This window comes from Stigmatopora nigra, chromosome 4 (genome assembly GCF_051989575.1).
Source record: "Stigmatopora nigra isolate UIUO_SnigA chromosome 4, RoL_Snig_1.1, whole genome shotgun sequence".
NCBI lineage: Eukaryota > Metazoa > Chordata > Actinopteri > Syngnathiformes > Syngnathidae > Stigmatopora > Stigmatopora nigra.
Genome location: NC_135511.1, coordinates 3138277 through 3163386, shown reverse-complemented (window position 1 = coordinate 3163386; position 25110 = coordinate 3138277). Strand labels below are relative to the sequence as shown.

Here is a 25110-nt window from a genome sequence, read left to right as displayed (position 1 = left end):
GATAGGAATGTAAACCTATTTTGTTGATGACACATGAAAACTTGGGCACTAAATGAGATCAAGCAAGGGTTTAATCTCTGAGTTAAAGACAGAAATTCAGGATTTTTGCCAGGATTCGTTTCAGGCAAATTAAAATTGCGGCCGTGTGTCATCACAGCCTACTTTCTGGTCCACCTTAACCATGACAAATACACCTTCCTGCTTAGTCCATTGGTTTTCCATTTTAGCTAGGACCAATACCACAATCCTTTTCATATGTACATTCCCTGGGTGTGCATAACGCACAAAAAAGTGAGCCTATTTAAACTACCGATAAATGAGGAGCTAAAAATCACTTCATGAAGAGCAACTCAAAAGTACGCGCAGTATATACTTTTTAAAATAAATTGGAAAAATCAACCTGAGCGTGTTTTGACTAGTATTTGCAAGTCATTAAAAAATAAAAATGGGGGATTGAATGGGGTCAGTAATATAACAAAATGTGGAAAAGTTCATATGCTGCAAATTAATTCCGGCAGCACACTATTTCCATTGAGTTACTAGTCTGTTTTTGATTTTTTTTAAACATTATAAAAATAAACAGAAAAAACAAAAAAAAAAAAACATACTGTTGTTAGCAATTGTTAACTGTTGTTATTCAATTATTAATAGGGCTGTAAGGTAACAAAATAATGTAAAATTATTAATATTTCCCATTATTGTATGGAATGTTTGCCCATGATGAATTGTTCCATCGCTACCTTCCCATTCCAAATGTAACAATTTTAATTTTTCCTCTACTTGAAGTTGGGCTTTGGTTTGATGCAAATACAAACACCATAAAAAATGTTTCACAACCGCTCTGCCATCTCCAGAGATTACCACAGCTTTAAAAGACGACAGATCTAAAATTTATAAGCCAGAGACATTCTACGTGCTCCTGCTTGACACATTTTATGTCTTCCTGTTAGCGCTATAGGAAGTAGTTGAAACATAAGGCCGGTGTGTCGAGTCGTTACAAAGACGGAAAGTCAATCGGAGGAAATGAGCCTGAATGGATGACCCAAAGAAGAAAAGCTCAATTTACTACAACATTAACTCTATGGGATACTCTTGTCTGAATCTAATAGCATCACAAAGAGATTAGTAACACACTGTTTGCAGGTTTTGATGCCATTTATTTTTGGTCTGATTGGGAAATGAGAGGCATTAATTTGAGGTCTGGCATTAATATGTTCGGTTGGAGAACACTCTTAAGGATGACTTTACTGACCGCCATTGAGAAAGATATACATTTAATTTCAACTAGGGGTGGTAAATTATAAATGTAAATTCATCAAATGTAGCCATGAAGCAAATTTAGCAAAAAAGCTAAATAAAGCAAATCAAAAAGTCAATACGTAAGCAGGAAGAGTAATAATAATGACACCTAGGGTAGCAGTGAATGATCGAGTCTCGATCCGATCTAACTTGTAGTCGTCTCTACGTGTATAAAACAAATTTGGCACTCAAATCTGGCTGTTTTTTGTTTTAATATTGACTGCAAAAATCAGTACCTCATTTTGGGTGTGACAATAATTTCTGATTTGGAGATGTTTTTATTGGGTGGAGCCAAGGCAGCTGAGAAAGGAAGACTAATTGCAACAGAAGTTAATTATTAAGACAGATGAAAATTAATTGAGTTAAATTTAGTGGGAAAGTGATTTGGTGAGAAGTGATGACATTTACAGGTACAATAAAAGGGACTAACATCACTACCAAATATGGCAACATTTTGAGTCTGGCTGTATAGGTGAGAGTGAGCTTTCTGTAGGCTCCTTTAGTTTTAGATTTATTTACTTATTGTAGTTTAATTTAGTTTTAGACATTTTGTTATGTCCAGAGAAGACTACCTAATTTGGAAAAGTGTGGAAAAAACACTGATTATGACAAATCACCGGTTGATAATTTCTATCTAATAAAGAGTTTTTTTCACGCTGAACACCCTCAAACCTGTATCTTTGTTTGATGGGTTCACACATGAGAACCAATGTGCGTGTCGGGATCTAAAAATACAATCTGCTATTTTCTCTCCTGCGCTCATGTCAAGTATCTGCCAATTACTCTCGCTACAATGAGTAAGCAAGGTACTCCACTTTTTGCTGCAAGTCAACAAAAATAATTGCCTGTACCTTGGAGGAACGCAGCTTTATTCACTTCTGAACACAAAAAAAAATGGTTTCTATGAGCCAAATGATAGTTCAGTTGTTGAGGAGTCTGGTGCTTTTTATGAGTCTTATTAGGTTTGGGTGGGAACTGATGAGTTGGCTCGACTGAGTGATATGACCGGTGGGTCAGCTACAGTAAGTGAATGAATGGAAGGCCTGAAAGCAGAAAGCCTCCTGAGAGGAAAAGTGGCATGAAGCAGGCGGATGGAACAATAATAGTCATTCTTGATGGAGAAAAAGAAACAAATAATGGACCACTTAAATGCAGCAAGCAGCATGGTAACATGAACTCATTCAATGCCATTAAAGGTGATAAATGTCCAATCCATTTGGAAAGGGATGAGAAGGCAGCAATACTTTGGTCTTTATATGGTCACCAGGTGCTTCACACGTCTGCCTCACAGTTCTGAGATTGGGGATTTAATCCCAAATGTGTTCTGTCCTCTCTGTGCGGAGTTTACAGGTTCGCCCTGGGCCGGCATGAGTTTTCTCTCGATACTCTAGTTTCCCCCCATTTCCAGAGAAATGCTTGTTGAATACTTATTTGCTCTTAGTATGAATGTGAGCGTGGTTGGCTGACAACAAATTCCGGATGTGCCCCACCTGCTGCCCATAGTTGGCTGGGATAAACTCTAGTCCCTTGTGAGGATAAACAATACAGAAAACAAAAAATAAATTTAAAATCTCAAGGCACTACCCTTCCAGTCGTTTTGAACTGTGAAGGTTTAAATAAAAATAAAACTTTCAGCCACACTCCCAGTACAAATTGGATTGGGTGTCTACTAGTGATAAACATGCCACAAAGTGCAGAGAAGAAGGCCCCACACAAAAGAACAAATAGATGCAATATTATATATATATATGCAAATTCCAAGCTCACATACTTTTGCAATTCTGTTTCTTTTGTAGAAATATCAAGTAAGACTAATGCCAGTTCCTTGACATCACTGTGGTTGTAAACTAGCCAGGCCAGTGTTCTATCTTATCTTTCCTTCTTTTCAGAGTTATCTGATATATCTGATATCAGTTTTTGCTAGTACTTTGTTTGGTTATATCTACGTCCATTATTATTGGGAAGCACATTTTGTTGGTTCTTCGGACCTGTCAAAAAATGCTTCCAGTACCTAATGCATTAAAAGATCGATGATATTAACCTCAATACCCAAATCACAAATCACACCTACTTTAGATGGGTTTTTAATTGGTACTTTTTGGTGGGCTAGAATTCTGATGGCTCCTTTGCACCCTATTAAATTAATCGCGTTGAGTGCTTTAGTCACAGATGCTTGAGTTTGTGGACAATGAAAGCAAAACCTTGTGGGCGTTACACAAACACCTAAGTACACGTGCGGAGAACTGCAAAGAAGCTATTTCTGATGGGTTGCAAAATATGACAGAATACCTATTATCTAACAAAGAGACTTTACAAGGCATTCCTTTAAAAAGTCATTGTGAAGCATGTTTATGAGCTATCTGACTCACTTTGCATACAGAGTCCATCGGTACAGTTCTGAGAGTGAAGTACCAGACCGTCGCAGTCCTTGCCTCCGTTTTTGGGTGCCGGGTTGTTGCACTCCCGTCTCCTCCATTGGGTGCAGTCTGTGCCACAGGCTGACCACTTACTCCATTCCGTCCACTCTCCGTCCACTGGGGCAATCAAAAAAATAACCATGATTATTTTAAGATGGTATCAATATGTTACTAAATATGAAAGTAAATCTCAGCAAGATTTTTTTCCTCTTTTTCTAGAATAACAAAAGCTGAACCTTTTCTTGATATTTTTTTGTCTTTACCAAGAATTTTAACCTCTTAATACTTGACTTTACATTTAAAAAATATACATTGAGCGTGGACAGCCCAGTGTGGCGAGTGGTTAGCGTGTTGCTCTCACAGCTCTGGGGTCCAGGATTCAAATCCAGGTCACGTCCACCTGTGGGGAGATTGCATGTTCTCCCCGGGCCGCGTGGGTTTCCACTGGTTATTCCGGTTTCCTCCCACATTCCAAAATCATGCATGGTAGGCTAATTGGACAATCTAAATTACCCCTAGGTATATATGTGAGTGTGCATGGTTGTTTGCCTCCTTGTGCCCTGCTCTCGGCTGGCCAGCAATTCAGAATGTCCCTTGCCACTGGCCCGAGACAGCCGGGATTGGCTCCAGCCCCCTCCCCCCCGCGACCCTAATGTGGACAAAGTGGTTCAGAAAATGAAATTGAAATGAGATGAGTATATCACCAAATAACATATTTATGTCTTTTCTGTAGTCCCCAATGAAAGATTGAGGACTGCAAAAATCCAAGGGGATGGACATTCATTATATGATCAACATCGCTTGTCTTTAAGGTCAACGGGACGCAGAAATAAATACATGCTCGGTAGGCTGGTTGAACTATGTAAATTGCCCCTAAGTGTGAGTGTGAGCGTGAATGTTTGAATGTCTCCTTGTGGCCTGCGATTGGTTGGCCATCGAGTCAGGATGTACTTCATCTACCACTTGTTGCATTGTTGGCTGGGATAGGCTAGAACTAGATGACCTCGTGAGGATGAGCGGAACAGAACATGAAGTAATGAATGAATGAATTAAATATCTAAAATATTCCCGCAACCCCTGCAAGGATAAAGTGGTGCAGACATTGAATGAATGAATGAATGAATGAATTAAATATTAAAACAATTCCTGAGACCCCCGCAAGGATAAAATGGAGCAGAAAATGAATGCGTGATTGGATACAAATGATTGAAATAAAAAAACTAATATTTACTTTTTCTTTATTTTGTTTGTAAACAAAACAAACGAAAAACAAAAATAAGTTATTTGCAATCAAAAGCTTTTTGACACATTCTGAGTGACAAAAATCCCTATAAAACTCATGAATATTAAAAACGTTCTGTATTAATCTGACAATTGATTGGTTGATGAAATGTGACAGCTCTAATTGACAAAAAATGAACCTCTGAAGCAAAGCAAAACTATGATGTGACCCATATGAAAATTGAGTTTGCATGCAAAAGAGTGACTGAATGAAATGTTCAGAGGACCATTTTTAATCTATTACAGTGCAATGAAAACTGTGTTAATCACGTACATTTCAGCTCCAATTCACATAATTACAAAATATTAGCATGAAAAGAACAATTACTAGATAAATGTATTTTAGATAAATGTATTGGCTGACACTCACAGCGAGGGGCATCCAACCAATTTAATTCGGGGGCTGGCAGCAATAGAACAATAACTGCCGTCACCACAAATATACATTCACCATTTTTTATGGACATTAAATACAACACTAGAGCAAACCAACAAAACAGTGTGCTCAAACTCACCAGTACACAAAGAAGTACAAGGCAATTTCTGGATAGCCTGTCCATCACAAGGCAGTCCGCCATTCAACGGGGCAGGGTTAGTACAGCTTCGGGTCCGTTTCTGGAAGCCGCGTCCACAACGGCTGTTGCAAGCCGACCACTCTGTCCACGTAGACCAGCCGCCATTGACTGTAATATTAGAAAAAAATCACTTATTTGTTGTGGGTGAAAGCAAAGCTCCACATATAGGTATAACGTTTGCATTTTTTTAATCCGGCCAATTGATCAGGTCATTGGACATTAACACATTGATTTTACATTCAAAACTGTGCAAAAATACCGTCTCTCTCTCTCTCTCTCTCTCTCTCTCTCTCTCTCTCTCTCTCTCTCTCTCTATCTATATATATATATATATATATATATATATATATATATATATATATATATATATATATATATATATATATATATATATATATATATATCAGTCAGTACGATTTAACTTAACTCACGTAACTCATTGGTGTCATTTTTTTAGAGTCAATACTATGAGTGTGACAATTGTTTCTGGTGGTGTAGTGTGAGATTCTACTCATGTAAAATATATGCCTTGGCTGGGAAACACTGGCTAAGGCAGATCCGGTTGAGTGCAATGACAGTGAGACAGTTGGCACCAGTGCAGAACTAATTTCAAGCGGCAGGTGGCAAAAGTATTTTAAATGCTCCGCGCAAAACATTCTGGAGTGCTTTCTGAGTCTCAGCTGACTTTAGGATGAGGAAAGGACATCATTTCATTCATTTTCCCGAGCAGCTTATCCACACGAGGAGGGTGGGGATGCTGGAGCCTCTCCCAGCCTAGACCAGTAGGTGCACCATGAATTGGTTGCCAGCCAATAAAAACAACCATGTGTGCATACACACATGGTTAGGGAAATCCTTGAGTGATCAATCAGCCTACTGTGTATATTTTTGGGATGTGGGAAGAAACCGGAGTACAGTATAGAGGAAATACTGTGACTGATGTCATTAATGTAGTATCCAGCATCATTCTTCTGTTATTAGCTCTAGCAAACGTCCATACACATGACACCCTACCACTTTAAATAGATTGGGCGCCTTTTGATGTCATTGGCAGCCAAAGGGTGAAAGAAGGCATTTTGTAAAAAAAGGGTACTGAGTAATTTCTAATTTAATTATTCTAGTATCGTGACAAGCAAAACCTGATATGACCTGAAATATTTTAAGTTGCTCTTCACATTAAACTGTCAAAGATGTTTTCATATAGTCCCTGTTTGTTATGCTACCTCCCACCTCTTAGGGTATTCTTTTACAAAAATCAATAGGATGCTCACTCTGTTATAGGTCAATAGTTCAGAAAAGTTGGAAAAACATCAGTTTGGCACAAGAGCCAAGAAAAAAGAACAAAAATCGACCTATTAATCTGACATTGGACCTCAAACTGCACAACCATTTTGTGTGGCCAAAGGTTTTGAATCGATGGGGTTATGGCTTTCTATAATAAGATCTCTGAAAGAAAAGAAGTTCAACACAGAGACGAAGAATTTGATCCAGATGCATACCGTAAACAATGACAGTAGCAGTGGTGCTGCGTCTCTTCGCCACGATATTCTTAGCTACGCACGTGTAGTTGGCCGTATCAGAAAGACGGGCTTGTTTGATAATCAAGTTGTGGTCGATGGTAATGTAGAAGTTTCTGTCCTCTGCCGGGTCGATGATTTCTTCGTTTCGTAGCCATTCAACCTGAAGCAAAACAACGGAATGGTGAATATTTATTTTTGGACAATTAATTAATTTAGTAGTAGTATAAAAAAGCCAGATGATTGGACGTCTACCATCGTCAATAGCGCTGAATGTATTTGAAAATCATGTTTACTCAGTGGTCATGTCAGTCGGCATGAAAAAAAAAAAAAAATTTATGAAAGCGCATATTTTGATATGCTCCAATTTTAAAAAAAATTATCATTTGGTGAAAAATGCTAGAATTATAACAGCTCGATTCCCACTAAGTTACAATATGATTGTGGTGTGGATGTTTCTCTGTCTCTCTGTGCCCGAGTCTAGGGTGTAATCTGCCTTTCGCCGGAAGTCCCCAAAAATTATCACTTACATTTTTTTTTCAAACAACCATTTCAGAAAAGTACCAAATTTCCAATTTAAATGCCTCAAAATTCACACCATTGCTATATGCTTCCGCCATCTTGATACAACTGTACTGTAAACCGGAAGGATTCGGTAAGAAGAGAGCATTGTGAATCATCCGAATTACAAGTTCTGATGAATTATTCATCTTGTGCGACTTCAGTCCATATGGATTTTGCGTGAATCACATTCACTCTGGATAAACTCCGGAAATGGGACAAGAGTACTCCTGTATTGGGATCGAGGGTGGGTGGCAGCTCTGAATCTAACTGGTTGTTAAAAGCAAAACTAGTTACATGACTTCCACGTCTCCGGACATCTTCATACATACCATAACATTAAATGATCAGCCTCTTTGGCATGGTCCCTGTATTTTATTTTAACAGTTTTTTATAATGTATTTGTTTTCCAATTAACATGATTCTCCAGATATTGTGGCATAGTTGCATAAGGAAAGATTTTCAAGCTTGCACAAGCACGGCTGGCAATGGAGGAAAGCAGAGAAGGGTCCTGAACATATGCTTTTATAAGACTCCTTGGGTGAAGGGTAGGACAGCAGGGAATATCCTATTTATGAGGCTAATCACATTTCCCGAGCGCAGTATTTACGGCGGTGAAGCCTCGTAAATTCCCCGTCCCCTCTACACGCCATAAATGCTCGCCCAGCATCGTTCCATTCGCATTGTTTAATTTTCTTCTCGCTCAGCGTTAGGAAATGGAAATCTCACATGTGGGGAAGGGGCAGAAAACAAGACCGCTGTTATTTCCCCGCTTGTTATTCATTCGGCAACTTGTCGCCACTCTTCCCGGACTCTGAGCTACTTGTTTGACATTTTAATTTATAATAAAAAACAAAACAAAAAAAACTGAGAAAAAACAACCACAACAAAATGAAAGGGTTGGCTCCACGTAGCACAAATGGGGAGGAAAGCGGTTTGTTGGAGCGCTCAAAAATAGGAATTGCGGCTGAAGTGGAACATCAAGCAACCTATGGAGGAAATCATGTCACATTTGTTCAAATCAGTGAACTATGAAGGGAACTACAGGATCCATACATCTCTCTTTCATTCATCAAGTTGCCCAACAACTTTCCTTTCAAGAATCCATCAGCTGGACCCTGTCCCAGCCCACGAAATGGCCAGCCAATCACAGGGCACGGGGAGACCAACAACCCTCCACGCTCAAACTACCTTGGGGCAATTTAAATTGTTCAACCAGCCTACTATTCAAGTTCTTGAATTGTGGGAGGAAACCGGAGTACCACGCAAGCCCAGTGACAAGATAAACTCTACTCATGAGGACATATCTGAATTTGAATCCAGGACCCCAGGACTGTCAGGCCAATGTGCTAACCACTTAGTCGCCGCGCCCCCCCCTGGAATTTATATTAACAAGAAATTATTTTTTAGTTTGTTATAATCGTAATTCGTTTGATTACTTTTTTACAGATCTCAGTTTTTAATGGCACAGTAGTAGTGGTGGGGGCAATTAATCAACTTGTGGTTTTTTCTTGCATTTGGTCACATCATTTTCCAGTGGTCATTCTCCCTTTCTGCTGCTCCCTCTTGGCATAACATTTCTTTTTTTTTTTTTTTTTTTTACAATTCCATTGATAGGCGCACAGCTTGGATTGGCTCCAGCAACCCCCATGACCCTAGTGAGGATAAAGTGGTTCATAAGATGAGATGAGGAAATGAGATGAGTTGCAGGGTTCAAACTGGGAGCAAATTATAGCCTGAAAATTACGGTAATTTATATAGTTAATGAGTTAACTCAATCGCCGATGAATCAACTACCAAAATAATTGTTTGTGTCAGCCATACTCCGTTAGTGGCTTCTCTTTCTGCACGCGGCGAGGTATTCTACTTCATTACCTCCAAATTTTCCCTTTCTGCGAACAGGTTTTTAGAATTGACACCTAGTCAGCAAAATGAGGACAAACATGCCTCCTGCACTTAAAAAGTAATTTAAACTTCAATGCCAATTAACCCGGGCCACCTTCCACTCCCGCACTTGCTTACTCTAGCGCTTTTCGAGTCTGCCACGCAAAGGAAAAAAACCTAACAAAAGACCTTTTTATCACGTTCCCGTAGTGCGATCTTTGGATTTCAGTATGCAAGGCCTGTACATGCTCGCCTGGTCTCAGACAAGCAGACTCCATGTGGCTGCAATACCGCCACAACCGTCGCATCATTAGCCCCAGCTGGTGTCAACAATGGCGTGTGCATTTGTGTTGTTGTGTGACAACAGACGGCGGCTTATTCGATCAAGCCTGTCTTGGGAGGAGGGGATTCCATATTTGTAATTTTAATTCTTGCCCCAGCGTCATCTGTCTTACTGTTTTAAACGCACAACCTGAGACACGTATTGTTGCTGCGATAAATCAATAACTCATTGGTTGTCATTCATTCATTTTCTGAACCGCATATCCTCACAAAGGTAGCAGGCGGTGCTGGAGCTTCTCTCAGTTAACACCGGGCACGAGTGGCCAGCCAATCGGAGGGCACAAGGAGATGGACAACCATTCATGCTCACACTCATAACAAGAGGCAATTTAGAGTCTCCAACCTGCCTACCTTGCATGTCTTTGGGGTGGGAGGTAACTGGAGTACAAGAAGAAAACCCACGCAAGCCTGGGGAGAACATGCAAACAAGAACCGACCTGGGATCAAACCCTCGACCCCAGGACTGTGAGGCTTACACGCTAAACACCGGGCCGCCATTGGTTGTCAAGTTAATTGCTTTCTGTTTCGATAGTTTAACGCATTCACTGTTGTTCAATGATAGACTGGGGTGCATGACATTTTAAAAAAATCATGATTCAGTCCAATTGACGATAATAGAAACCGCTCAATAACGCACATCCTCGAAAGGGTTGTGGGGTCTGCTGAAGCTTAAACCAGCTGACTTTGGGCAAAAGGCAGACTATACCCGCAATTGGCCGTTAGTCAGTCGAAGGGCACACAGTGAGACCAACGATCATTCACACTCTTAAACATACCACCACCAGCGGCTCTCGAGCCCACGCCTGCTCTCACTGAAGTCAGGGAAGTGAACCTCTACACCACAAGGCGGCTATGGTCAATATTAGCCAAATAATTATGTTTTTCCACTGGGTTACAGACAACAATAACTATTTTAATACTGATTTTTTTTAGACATTTTGACTCTCTTAATAGTAAATATAATTGTGTAATTTAATAAAATGTTGCACTTAGTATAAAAATGGTTTAATTTTCTTTTCTAAGTTGGTTGAAAATCAATTTTTTAGATAAAAATACCCAAATCTAAAAAACAAATATTATTTTTGATTATTTATTTACTTTCAGATTTTATTAGTTTTGATATAAACAAAACTCATGAAAAAACATGTCCATTGTTTAATGTAATTAAGAATAAAAACCTCAAATAAATGTCATTTAATGCTTACATTTTCTTCACTGTGATGGAAACTATTTCTGGGTGTACCAGACATTTTTTTTTAAATCAACTAACGGCTCGAATAAACAATGATTGATATCTTTCCTTCTTCATCCAAGACACAAATACATCTCACAGCCTTTAATACCATTGGACAAGCACTGATGAATTAGCCTCTGATATCTCGCAAACCTGATTGTTCAGCCGTTCTGCAAAAAAACTAGTACAACTCTTACAAACACTCACTGTTTTGTCGCTTCAGGAAAAAAAACATCTCACCTCCAGCTACAGAAGATCAAGAAGTCAGGCAAAAAGGAAAGCGTTAATGTTCTATCTCCCTGTATTTCTGCACTGGTATTGGAACAAAGGCTAGGCTTGGATAAAAGTAGGCCACAATATGAAGATATTTAGTTGCACGGAGTAGTGCTACAATGAGAAAAAGGGGGTTTGAAAAGATCACAGTATGTTGCATATGAGGAACATTTCAAAGGTGAAACAAATGGTGGTGTGAAAAAAAGGAAGATTGGAACTGGTGTTCCACCTTTTTTGTTTTGCTTCCGTTACTGATTCCGGGACCGGACTGATGCAAATTATGTTTGGATGTCACGCCTTTTTTAAGAAATCTCAATTTTTATTCTAAATTACTGTATACTCACTATTTGTTATTATGAGGTCATCAATTTGCTGCCACCTTCCCACTTCAAATTAATTGGACATGTAACACTGTTAAACAATATCTGATCAAGCCATTAGGTGCTCGGACTTTTGGTCGCCGGTCTTTTGGTTCCTTGTGGTCACCGGTCAAACGGTGACAAATAGTTTACTGTTGAAACCAGCTCTCAAAATTATTTTCATGAGAGAGTTTTATATTTAAGAGAGAGAGTTTAATATCTAAGAGGGAGAGTTTAATATCTAAGAGAGAGAGAGTTTAATATCTAAGAGAGAGAGAGAGTTTAATATCTAAGAGAGAGAGTGAGTTTAATATCTAAGAGAGAGAGAGAGTTTAATATCTAAGAGAGAGAGAGAGAGAGTTTAATATCTAAGTACTGTTTTATATCTAAGTATTGTTGAAAACAGTAGATATTTAGATATTAAATTCTCATGAATATCATTTTGAGAGCTGGTTTCAACAGTACTTAGACATAAAACCGTACTTAGATATTAAATAGTACTTAGATATTAAATAGTACTTAGATATTAAACTCTCTCTCTTAGGTATTAAACTCTCTCTCTTAGGTATTAAACTCTCTCTCTTAGGTATTAAACTCTCTCTCTTGAATATAATTTTGAGACCTGCGACCGGCGACCAAAATACCGGCGACCAAAATACCGGCGACCAAAAGACCAGCGACCAAACGTCCCGTCATGAGCCATTTTATAGCCTTTATTTACCATTATGTGAGGATGCAATAAATTAGTATTAAAAGAAAAAAAAACATTTTTTTTTAAATTAGAATAAAGGCTAAAATGTGGAGCTGATGGTGTAAGCAGGCTCACGTTCGATTTCCGCTTGTGGCATATAATTGTGAGTGTGAATGGTCGTCTGTCTCTCTGTGTGCCCTATGGCTGACTGGCGAGCAATCTAGGATGTAGTCTGCCTTTCGCCGGAAGTCGACTGGGATATGCTCCAGCAACTCCTGTGACTATTAAGGGTATGCACATGATGCAAGATGCAAGAATGAAGAAAATATGGAATTGTGGAGGTAAAATGGAAAAACCATACAATGGAGTGCGCCAAACACTACCGGTCCACCTGCAAATCACACAGTGAAAATGAAGTGTTGATACTGAGGATGATCTCTCTTGATTAGCTGTATTATTTCCATCCCCACAAGACCACAGCCGAGTGGCTTAAAGAGTTCTCTTTGCCAGTGATTAGAATTGCCTTCGTGTGGATATGCGTGCGTGGGTAAGGTGCGCACTAATAATCCCAATAAGACACCCGGGAAGATTTATCACTTCATTTCATGCCGAAATGACACTTGATTGCTGGAATGCGGAGGTGAGTGAGTACGAAAAGATAATTGCAATTTATTCATGAATACTTTTTCAAATAAGTTCAAAGTTGCACTGCCTTTTTTTAAGCGAAAGAAAGCTGTAGTATTTTTGTGGCAGATGAAATTTGCGGAATATAACTAATGTTGTTCTTTAGACATAAAAAATAAAATGTAAAAAATAAAACTCGGGTGGTCTGACGAATGAGTTGTTAGGGCGTCGGCTTCACAGTTTTGGGGTCCTGCGTCAATTCCAGTTGTGCGACATGTGCATGTTCTCGCTGGCTTGCGGGGGTATTCTCCAGCTACTCCGGTTCCCTTGCACATTCCAAAAACATGCATGATAGGCTGTTTAAACACTATAAATGGTCCCAAGGTATTAGTGTGGATTAAATAGGATATCGAATAGAATTCAATCCAATGGAGAATGATGATTTTAAATGAGTTATGAGATATGAGCTTGGAAATAAATCAAGCCACCACTCTATGTTAAATTAGTATATTCTGTGTTCTTTCTAAAACTAAAATGACAGCATTTTAAATCATTGGCCAATGTCAATGACAGACACCTGATCACCTTTGATCTGGTCATAATTTGTTACCAGTCTCACCCCATCAAAATTGATCGGACATCAAGGATGGCAAATGAAGTAGAGAGTCCAAAAGACAGAAATATATAAAAGAGAAATGGCCGGAAATAAACGCAGAAGGTGATAGAAATGTTAAAAGAACACAATGGACAGAGTGAAGTCATTTGAGGAGACGGACCTAGCAGAAAAAAAAGACTGAACCGAGGAAGTGAGTGAAAGATGAGCACTGGCAAGCTGAGGCCATTCGTCTTTCACCTACAAATGAAAAGATGGTTGAACGCGTGCAAGTGTATTACCGGCAACAGATGCTCAGCAAACACATCAGCTGCCTCCTGATGTGAGCCACTAAGTAGAATAGTAATCAAGTCCTTCATTAGCACGCTAACAAAGGCCATTACTGCATAATCAACACTCTTCAAATTCAATCGCGGAAAGCAAATAGAAATTTAATCCAATAGCGCACATGAGATCTGCTAATGTGAATGAATCTGGATGTTTGCACAAAATAATCATAATACAGTGATCCATCACTCAAACATCGCTCATCATCCGCACATGTTTTATCTTTAAAATCACAATTGAATTTAACAATACATCATTTTGCCGAGGAAAGTGCTGGTGCACAATTTAACGTTTTAATGCAAAGTGGTCAGTACAAAACAGGGACAGGGTCTATAAAACACAAAACTGAACAGGGATGACGCACACTGACAAAGAGGCAAGATACCAAACGAAACACTCGGTACACGAGGTAATATTCCCACAACCAGACATACCAGAACACAGAGTTTGAATACAAACACAAGGGCTGATTACCAAATACTCGCAGCCTTCTTACAAGAGTAAGGGAAGCCCACTTCCACCCAAATCCCTAAGACGTGACACTAGGTCGCGCTATCTGTTTACTTATGCCTACGGCTTCGATGACATCAATTCCAATTAGTATTTGCGTGCCTCAGAGTTCTGGACTGGAGGTTTCAATCCAAGTTTGGTTTTTACTGTGCATGCTCTCACCGGCCTTGCGTGGGTTTTCTCCTGGTACACTCCGGTTTCCTCCCCGATTCCAAAAACATGCATGGTAGGCTAATTGGCCAATCTATACCTAGGCATGGGTGTGCATGGTTGTCCGCCTTTTGCTCTGCGATTGGCTAACCACCGATTTAGGGTGTCCCCCGCCTCTGGATCAGAATCAGCCGGGATAGGCTCCAGCACCCCCCTTTGATCCTAATGAGGATAAAGTGGTTTCAGAAAATAAGATGGCAGATGCGATAAGAAGTATATGATGCTCAGTTTTTGTTTGAGCAGTTAGTATTTTCATCTTTTCCCCCCCTCGCCACAGTTTACTATTATCCATGTACAGTGGTACCTCGACATACTAGTGGCCCGACATACGAGCAATTCGTAAAATGTTCAGGCAAATATTTATCTAGAGATACGACACAAATTTTGATAAACGAGCAGACAGACGTGTGATGCTGCTCATAAAAACATCATGGCCACTGTGTCTCACCCCACAACTCCCTTGTGTAATGTCTGGTCGTAACTCCCTCTTTGTAATGTCTCTGCGAGCACTGGGTGGAGTGTTGCATTATTTCAGTGTTTTTTTTTTCCCCATTAGTCAGTGCGAATGACTTCTCGTTGGCAAGTGGTTCTGCGTTATCCTATTGTGAGGACATTTGTGTACATCATTTTGGGAATATTTTGAAGGGAATACAAACTCAAACAACCCTCCATATTGGCTGAAAGTCAGTGTGGAGGGTAAATTTAGTTTTGAGTTTGGCTGCATTGTAAACCAAGTTCAATTAAGTTTTTTATGTTTTGGAACGGGTGCGTTGCCATGCAAACGTCATTTTTGACTAATAGCAAATGTATGTTTTCACTGAAGCAAATGTGACTTCCCTGGAAAGGTCAAAGCTAGCAAATTTTATGTACTACTTCACTGAGCAAAGGACAGTAGAAATCTGGCTGCCTTTTCTGATGTGGGCATATGCCATTTGACGTTTATTTTAATTGGCCACGTGTCAAGGGGGATGTGTCCTGTCCCGCTGCCCCGGCAACATGCTTTGAATGGACCGTGGCCACAAGAAGCGAATGCAAGTTAGCCGCTTGCCATTCTGGAAATTCAGAAATAGAACTGACAGCTTCATTAATGTGGTACGCGCGAGTGACGAGGAGATCCAATTAAAGTACGCAAACATAACTGTGTTGCCATCGAGACTGCTACTAGAGCACCATTAGGAGATATGGTATATCAATCATGTAAACATAACATATTAAAATGAGAAAGATACTGGAGAGAATCAACCCATTATACTCACATTTCATACACAATGCATACAATAGACACACCCATTGAAATACTATGAAATTTAAAACAACTTTAACATTTTACACCAGGGGTTTCCAACTGGCAAAATGCAAAATGAATCTGTACGTGGACAACATTTTGTCCAGACTTCCGAAAATCTTCTATATTAGTAAAGACAAAAATGTTGTAACTGAAAGACAATTTTGAACAAGAGCGAGTGAGGATAGCAATGTTTGGAACATGTTTCTTTGAGGGGCAGTCATCATGGCTGTTTTGCTCTTGCTTTTACGATACATGCCGTGAAAAAGTTGACTGAATTATGACATTTTAAATGAGAAAGGTGGAATCTAAAACCCAGGCATTCTAAGATGACGCTTAAGCTTTTATTTTTCACACAGCAAGTATGACAAGGCCAATGTTTCTCATATGCATTAATTCTATTTAGTTTCCTAAATAAGCCATCACAAGCGGTATTTCGAAACAAGGCACAAAACATTACATAAAAAACGCTCAATGGGATCAATAATGACAAGACATAAAATAAGTGAACAAAAAGGAATGTACATAGGCGGGCAACACATTGCAACATAGGTAATAGCCCCAACAGCACGTTTACGAGGGATCACTGCGACTGGCTTGTGCAATGGATTTTAGCAAAATGCAAGAACAGTTTTACTGAAATACTTTAACCACAGTGTTAAAAGGTTTGTGCAAGAGTACTTATGATGCACTTAGAAGATTATTCTGTTTTCTGAGAAAAGGTGAAATATTTGTACCCACTGTATCAACGGTACAGTTTAGTGTTCAACCAACCTACCATGCGTTTTTTGAATGTTGGAGTAGAATTACCCAGGGAAAAGAGATTGTGATCTCGTTGGAAATGAGATTTAAATTATTTAAAGAATATTGAGTGAGGGACACCCTAAATGAGTGGCCAGCGAATCGAACGGCACGGGAAGACGGACAATCATTCATGCTTACACTCATACCTAGTGGCAATTTAGTGTTCATCCAGCCTACCCTGCATGGTTTTGGGATGTGGGAGGAAAACGCAGTGTACCTGGAGAAAACCCACGCAAGGCCGGTGAAAACATGCACAGTGAAAACCAAACTTGGATTGAAACCTTGAGTCCAGAACTCTGAGGCACGCAAATATTAATTGGAATTTATGTCGTCGAATAAGATTAAGAAACAATATATTAGTTGAAATATTTTCATTGTGAAATTAGGCCATTTCTTTTATTAATTTTACTGACGACAGTTTTATAAAGAGTATCATGAAATTAACCACAAAATCATCACAACTCACTCTCACTGATTGTATCCTCATGTTTCACTTTTGATTGAGTATCCCTAATCATACATTCTCAAATATTTAAATCATGAAATGAACAATGGATCCAACTTTGCACTGTGTTAACACAGCTCCCTCTTAAAAGAACCTCGGAGTGGGATGGGAATAAACCATGTTGAGGAGCTAAAAAGAGTGGCGAGAGAAACAAAAACAATTCCCAAAGTGTGTCGAATACTGGCAGCGCTCCATAAGGTGTCTCTCTGCCGACAGAACGAGGACACATAAGGACCCCCAGTTGGACTGGGACGTTCCTTTAGAGGCCTATTTATATCCATATGCACTGCACATGAATGATGTATGTGACATGCGTCCACACGATCCGTGAGTGTTATTTTACAAGAGCCACGACACCTTTGCAGCTGTAAACGACCGTGCCGTTGCAATATGTCAAAATAGTGCGTTTTGTTTTGTGGGAGCAGGCTGCTGCTGGGAATTTAAATTAGTTTGTTGCTGGTCGACGCACAAGCTATTTGATATGGAAGGGCTAAAGCAAATAAGTTCACTGCAGCCCCCCTTCAAATTGCTTCTATTGTTGAAATAGCTAAAATTTTTTCAATGTTTCATATTACCATACCTGTCAACCTCTGCCGATAACTGCCCTTATAAATGATTATGATTCCCCGTACAACCCCCCCAAAAAACGTACAAACACCGTACGACCCATGTTTACTCGCGGTAACTCGTTTCTTACTAGGTGGCTCCTCCATGCTTGCTTCCACGATATTTACTCTATGCATGCGCATGTCATCCTTTTATCGATGTTGCCGTACGCACCGCTAAAAAAATACATACGATTGAAGAAAATTTTTGCTGGTATACCGTGACAATAGTAACGATCGATGACAGTAGCGTAGTTGGCTACCAGCCTAGGAGACTATCTGGATTTTAGCCAAAACGGTCTTGTTGAGATCGGTTTTCATAAATATTGGCCATTTTTTCCCCGTATAAAAGTCGGTGTACGACATCCATGATTTGAAATGGTAAAAAAACGTATAAAATACGTGTAAAACGTACAAGTTGACAGGTATGTATTACTGCAATAGTTGTCACTTTCGAACAAGAGATACAAATAATTTAAAAAAAAATGGAATTGTTTTATTTCATAATCACAAATGTACAATAATTTCTTTTCAAAAGGGATGTAACGTAAGCACCACCAGCAAGTATGTCCATAGCGATATAGTGTTCACCAAGTCTCTGAGTGCAATAATAGAATGAGATACACATTACACAGATATCAAAGCTGGTATTTTAACGATCAAACGCAAGACTTTCGATCAACCTCAACAACTATTGGGATGTACTAACATGGTAAATGCTACGATTCTATCAAGACTAGGTCAGCTAGGTCAGACGGCAGCGCCCTAGGTAAGATTGTGGCGCCCTAGGTAAGATGGCAATGCCCTGAGTGAGCAGTGACTGGCACACGAGACTTTATTCAAAGACGTCAAAATTTTCTTTAGCGTTTTATCTGTTTATACTTTCTCTATTTTGAAATAAATGACCGTATTGGCCGCATTGTCTTACGTTATGACGTCATGGTGTTCTGGCGTTTTGTCTTTGTCACCTTGCAGTTTGGTGCATATCGTCTTTTTATACGCATGTAGGCCGTACCCTCGAGTCAGTCATCCTTTTTGTCTGAGAAATGAGGCTTATATGCGAGCAAATACAGTAATACAATTTTAAGATCTTTCTATTTTGATGAATGACATTGGAGCTGTTTACAAGACAATGCTAATGGGGGTAAATGGGATTTTTTTTCACTTTTTGTGGGTGTGTGAATTTCAATAACCAAACTCCCCCACACACATACAAACTCACGCACACGCACACACAAACACACATTTTTTTGTGGGTTTTAATTATTTTTCCAGGCTGTAATTTACTTGCCAAATTTTGAACATATTCCACAGCGGATAAAGCTGTTTGACCCTCTTATGGAAGATTGTCGGGTCCAGTCGTCCATGCATCTAAGAAGGGTTAAGAAAAAGGAAGGTGACAGGAAACATGATTCATGGAGAACAGGGGGACATAAGTTGTTAAGAAAAGAGAAGCTAAGAAGGGGAAACAAGGAAGGTTAAAGGACGCAAAATGGAGAAAGAAATGGAACATTTATAAAAGACGAAGCGAAAGCGAAAAGGACACGTGAGAAAGGAAAAAAAAAGAAAAGAGGACAGAACAGGAGATTACAAATTAGAAGTGAGAGAAGGATTTAAGTAGAATAGAGGGCAGAAGGCGTGATTAAAAATGAGAAATACATGGTAAAGGAAGATGAGGAAAGAACAAAGGAAAGCAATATATGGTGAGGAGTAGGGGGTGAAGATAAATTAAACTGGAGCCAAAAGGAATGAAGGAGGCATCAGGAGGATGGCGAAGAGGTGGGTGAATAAGAGGAATTGTGTAAGAAAAGAAGAGCACTGAGAAGGAAACACACAAGCGAAGCCAGATAAGCTGGCAAGCGTGCACACCTTTTTACCCACTCAGCAAGCTCCATCGTATTTTCTCTAATTGTGGACATTGTATGGAAATACTGCCTGCTCTTTATCCCTTTCATCCATCTTCCTCTTTGCCGTTTCTTCTTCCCTCCTCTATACATGTTGACATTGTCTCCCATTTCTTAATGGATCACCCACACATATTTGCTCCGTGCCTCCTCCTCCTCTTCCATAATCACCAACTGACTAAGGCTCTATTGTCGGTTGCTGTGGAAATACTTCCTTTCTCTCCCTCGCTCACTCTCTGCTGCCGACCTTCTCGTAAGATTGGTCACCATCCATCTATGCCTCCTTTCGCTAGCGCTCACTCTCTTTACTCTTGAATGTTGACACAAGAGAATGAGTCCAATAGATCAGTTGGAAATGTTTGCACCTGTGTTAAATCTGTCAGGTGTGTGAGACCTCCTTTTCAGATGAACAACTTCCTCTTTAGGTTGATTGGCCAAATAGTGTGGCATCGACTTAAAGTGTCTGTTATAACTTGCTAAATAGATCCCCAAATTGCTGCAGTGGTGGTTTGGATTTACTAACCGTTAAGCCGTTAATAAGGGAATACATTGACTCGCATTGTGGCTGGAATTTACCAAAATAGGAGCCGGTATTTAGACTAAATCCATTTAGCATTTGTTTGGATTCACATATTAACATTCAATGGGATTGAATTAGTATCGCAGTGACTTGTACATATCAAATTATCGACAAATATAAGACATTGACGAGAGTATTGGCTGAAATGAGTCAGATGTTTATCAGAATAAACACATTAACTTATTGGCTGCTGATTTTTTCCTACATGCACTGTAAAAAAATCATTTATTCGTCTTCCATACTATCCCAGCTGACTTCGGGCGATAGACAGACTACACCCTAGACTGGTTGCCAGTCAGCTGTAGGGCATGCAGAGAGAAAGACGACCATTCACACTCACAATCACAACGTCAAAGTAAAAGAGTAAATTACAACAAACTGTAAACTAAAAATACAAGTGTGTGGGTGGAACAGTGGTTAGAGCATGACTCACAGCTCTGGGGTCCTGGGTTCAATTCCAGGTGACATCCACCTTTGTGGAGTTTGCATGTTCTACCCGGGCCTGTGTGGGTTTCCTCTAGGTAATCCAGTTTCCTCCCACATTCCAATAACATGATAGGTAGGCTGATTGGACACTCTAAAATTGCCCCTAGCTATGGGCGTGAGCGTCCATGTTTGTCCGTCTCCTTGTGCCCTGTGATCGGCTACTCATCGAATCAAGGTGAAAATGGGAAACCTCTTAAAAACCCAAATACATGTGAAATTGGCAAACACAAAAACAAATAATACCCAAAGATTAGGAAAAGCAGAAGAAAGTTTAAAAACAAAAATGGACAGAAATGGCCCTGAGCCAGATTTGGCACACCCTTGATGTAAAGGATGCAAATGGAGGAATTCAATGTCTATCTCTGTCAATGGCAGCCAATAACTTCTTTGATTTGATAAATAAATAAACAAACATTAAAGCCATCATAAAAATGATACAAGATGGTTAATTAGTGAGCTTTGAATACTTCATTAGTCATTCTGAGGCAATCATTTTCTCATGTTTCATTTTCATTATAAAAGTTGAATTCAGAACAAAATGCAGTACATCTCTGCGAGGTCACACTAGCTTGGCCTGCAGCCTTCTTTTCACTTTTGAAAGAAGCTGCAGCTTTTTGAAAGCATCAACTAATCCAGGGTGCTGGGAGCGACTTCTTGCCTGTGTTTGATAAGCTAATATTTCATTACAATCACAGGCTGGAAGCAGAGTTATTGTAGTTAAGCCAGTAAGAATAAGCAATCACACCTGATATTTCATGGTCGCAACCAAGTCATTTTGAATGGATTTGAACTGCCACAATAGGGGTCTACATTATTAGCATTTCTTATCAAAATGGATACCATTTGGTAATATTGAGTTCATCACGTATAAAAAACTTGAATGTTGCTGCTAATGAAAATATCAAACCTATTCAAAATGCACATTGATGAGTCATGAGTTAAATTTTTCTCTTCTGAGAAAGACAAAATGGCATCCCATTTAGCAGTGGATTAAGGTACCCAAATGATGCAATCTTGAACCAACACTTAAAGTAGGGGTAGGGAACCTATTGCTCGGGACTTGGGAGCCACATGTGGCTGTTTTGGTGGATGCATATGGCTCTCCGCTGACCTAAACCTTTAGCTGAGCTAAAAGATGAAAATCACTGACGAAAGACTTCACGCAGACACTTTCTCTAGCGTTACATAGATGGCGATCTACCGGTAGATCATCAAGGAACTATCGGTAGATTGACAAAGTAGTATTGGTAGACAATAAATGTTGCTCTCTCCCCTTTGTCGGTTTGCATAGCTAGGCTCTTATGATTTTTGCCTATCCGCAGTAAGCTTTAGGATGAATCAAGAGTCCATTTTCATCCCCGTACCCTATCGCTCCCATACAAGCTTATAGAGCCTAATGTGAGGTATATCAACATAAATGATTTCTGAGCTTTGTCAGGTGCTTGTAAAAAGGTAGATCGTGGAAGGTTAATTTCTTAAAAAGCAGATCTTGGGGTAGAAAAAGGTTGGAACACCCCTTCTCTGGCACATGATTAAACATTGTTTTTTCCATTAGACTCATCTGCATGAATTTTGTCAATAATAGTCAATGTTTAGCAACAGCCTAACAATGTTGTCAAAATAATTCAGAGACATTTTGTACTATAAAAGAGGTGAAATGAAAAAAAGGCACATGTTTTGATGTATTTTGTCTTTCAATTCTGAGTGTGTCTCTTAAGGAATGTTTTATTGATTATGGCTCTCTCTGTCAAAAAGGTTCACGACCACTGGGAGACAAGACGGGTCTCGTGCATTCTGGCGAAAAGAAGCTTATTAAATGAATTGAAAGCACAGCCAATTTTATTTTTAGATTTTTAAATTACTACATTTCCCCACGTACAACCAGCACCCTAAAATCATAGAATTTTATCATTTCTCTTGTACAAGCCGCCCCCTGATTAAAAAAATCAGAAAATCAAGAGAAATATCACACTGAGATACTGAAACACTACAAAAGTACATTATTCGGGTCAATATCAATAAGAAGTTAATAATTCAAACCAGTAATGGTTGTTTACTTACTGCAAAACAGAAAATAACCAACACATAGTAAATGTTAATTGAAAGGAGTGTCACTAGTCCGATCCATTCGAACCGGGAGCTCAACGTCTATTGCCGTCAATGTCTTGACTGCAAAACAATGAAAAAAAGTAAAAGTAAATAAAAAAGAAAATAATCTATAAGAGAATATAACAAGACATTGCATTGGCTTGAACATGCTACAGATTTTGAAAAAAGTGATTATCAGAAACAAATGACTACTGAATGACTAAATTTGAAGGTAAAAAAGGTTGTCCAACTTAATCGGCGCAAGTTCTTCAACATAAACCCAACAAGAACTTTAAACTGAACGGGAAGTCTTGTGTGTGACAGTGTCACAGCGAGTGTCACAACACGTTCGTTCATCGCGGGTACAGCTGCCTCAAAAAGGCCACGCCGCCAAATCTGTCATGTCGCTCATCAATCTGCGCATTTGTCTCGGAAAGAAAACTGTCAAAGGGGCGTCGGGGCTGGAGCTTTTGGAGATAGAGTGACAAAGGGAAAAAAAACTAAAGGGCCGAGTGACGCCGGGGAGTGCAGAAATGGAAGTGGACATTACAATACGTCCTATGTAGGACTACATCATAAATTATTCTCATTTCATAGTACAGTGGTACCACTACATAGGAGCAGTTCGAGAAACGAGGAACATTTCGAGCAAATAGTTATCTCTAGATACAAGAAAAAAAATGAGATGTGAGAAAGCCAGGTGGCCAATACATGAGAGGGTGCTTATCATTGTTGCGCATTGTCTTTTTTGACGCATCTCTTTCGTGTATAACAGATATCTACGAGCACTGGGAGGAGCGTTGCATTTCTTCAGTGTTTTTTTTCCGTCACACAGCGCAAATGCCGGAGCAATCGCTAATACGAGCAGTATGAACAGATGAACGCACTGGTTTTCTCTTTTTTCAAAATTTTCTTTATATATACGTTTTTATATTTATGTAACTATTAATGAATCTATCACATACCATATAAATTAAGCAGGGAGCAAGTAGGAATATATAAAAAAAATGCTGTCTAATCTGCGGATTATGGTGATGATTTTTGACAGAGGTTGTTGTTGGGAGTATAGAGGCACGGTGCGAATGCAGGGGGTTTACTACACTCGCTCTAAGAGGATTAAGGTAAAGATATTTTTGAGGGGACAGGGGTATCACGTAAATTGTTTCATTTCTAGGTAATCCTACACAGAAACAGACTGTTGAATCTTTAAAATTTTGTGGAACTGACTAAATCTTCTAGTTCAGTGGGTTGCACTTGCTAAATATTGAGCTACTCTTCTTATAATAACATCTCTTAGGCTCTTGAAGTTATTAACTTCAAATATGTTTTTGTTCGACAGTGGTCCGGTGGAAAGTGGTTACTGCGTCGGCCTCGCAGTTCTGGGGTTGAGGGTTGAATCACCTGTGGGTCCTCACTGTGTGGAGTTTTACATGTTATCCACAGGCTTGTGTGGGTTTTCTCCAGATTTTCTGGTTTCCTCACATTCCAAAAACGTGAATGTAGGCTAGTTGAACACTCTAAATTGCCCCTATGTATGAGTGCCAGTGTTAATGGTTGTCCGTCTCTTGATGCCTTGTGATTGGCTGGCCACCAATTAAGGGTGGCCTTCGCCATTGCCTGAAGTCGTTGGGATGGGATAAGCCATTCAGAAAATTACTGAATGGATGTTTGAGTTCACGATAACTCAAGAATGAATTAAGAAATAATGATGCATTTTGCAGGATGTTTAAAAAATGTGGAAGTGAAATTTCAAGGTAATGGGCTCTTACATAATATCTCTCATTTCATTTTCTGAACCGCTTTATCCTCATTAGGGTTGCTGAGAGGTGCTGGAGCCTATTCCAGCTATCTCTGGGCCAGAGGCAGGGGGCACTCTGAATCGATGGCCAGCCGATCCCAGGGCACAAGGAGACAGACAACCATGTACACTCACACCCGTACCTAGGGGCAATTTAGAGTGTTCAATCAGCCTACCATGCACATTTTTGGAATGTGGGAGGTAACCGGAATACCCCGAGGGAACCCACGCAGGCCCGGGGAGAATATGCAAACTCCACAAAGTTGGACCGACCTGGATTTGAACCCAGGACTCCAGAGCTGTGAGCCCGACGCGCTCACCACTAGCTCCACCGAGCC

At 39.7% G+C, this 25110-nt stretch overlaps 1 protein-coding gene across 2 annotated transcripts in view; it reads right to left on the bottom strand.

Moving 5' to 3' along the window:
• Window positions 1-25110, bottom strand: part of LOC144195607 (netrin receptor UNC5C-like) — a 207426-nt gene that overhangs the window by 51097 nt on the left and 131219 nt on the right. For both annotated transcript variants that reach the window (XM_077715354.1, XM_077715355.1), the window contains exons 5-7: window positions 7072-7252; window positions 5513-5680; window positions 3669-3833 (exon numbers count right to left, since the gene is read on the bottom strand). In XM_077715354.1, the coding sequence (XP_077571480.1) occupies window positions 3669-3833; window positions 5513-5680; window positions 7072-7252 (514 nt within the window). The remainder of the gene's footprint in view (window positions 1-3668; window positions 3834-5512; window positions 5681-7071; window positions 7253-25110) is intronic.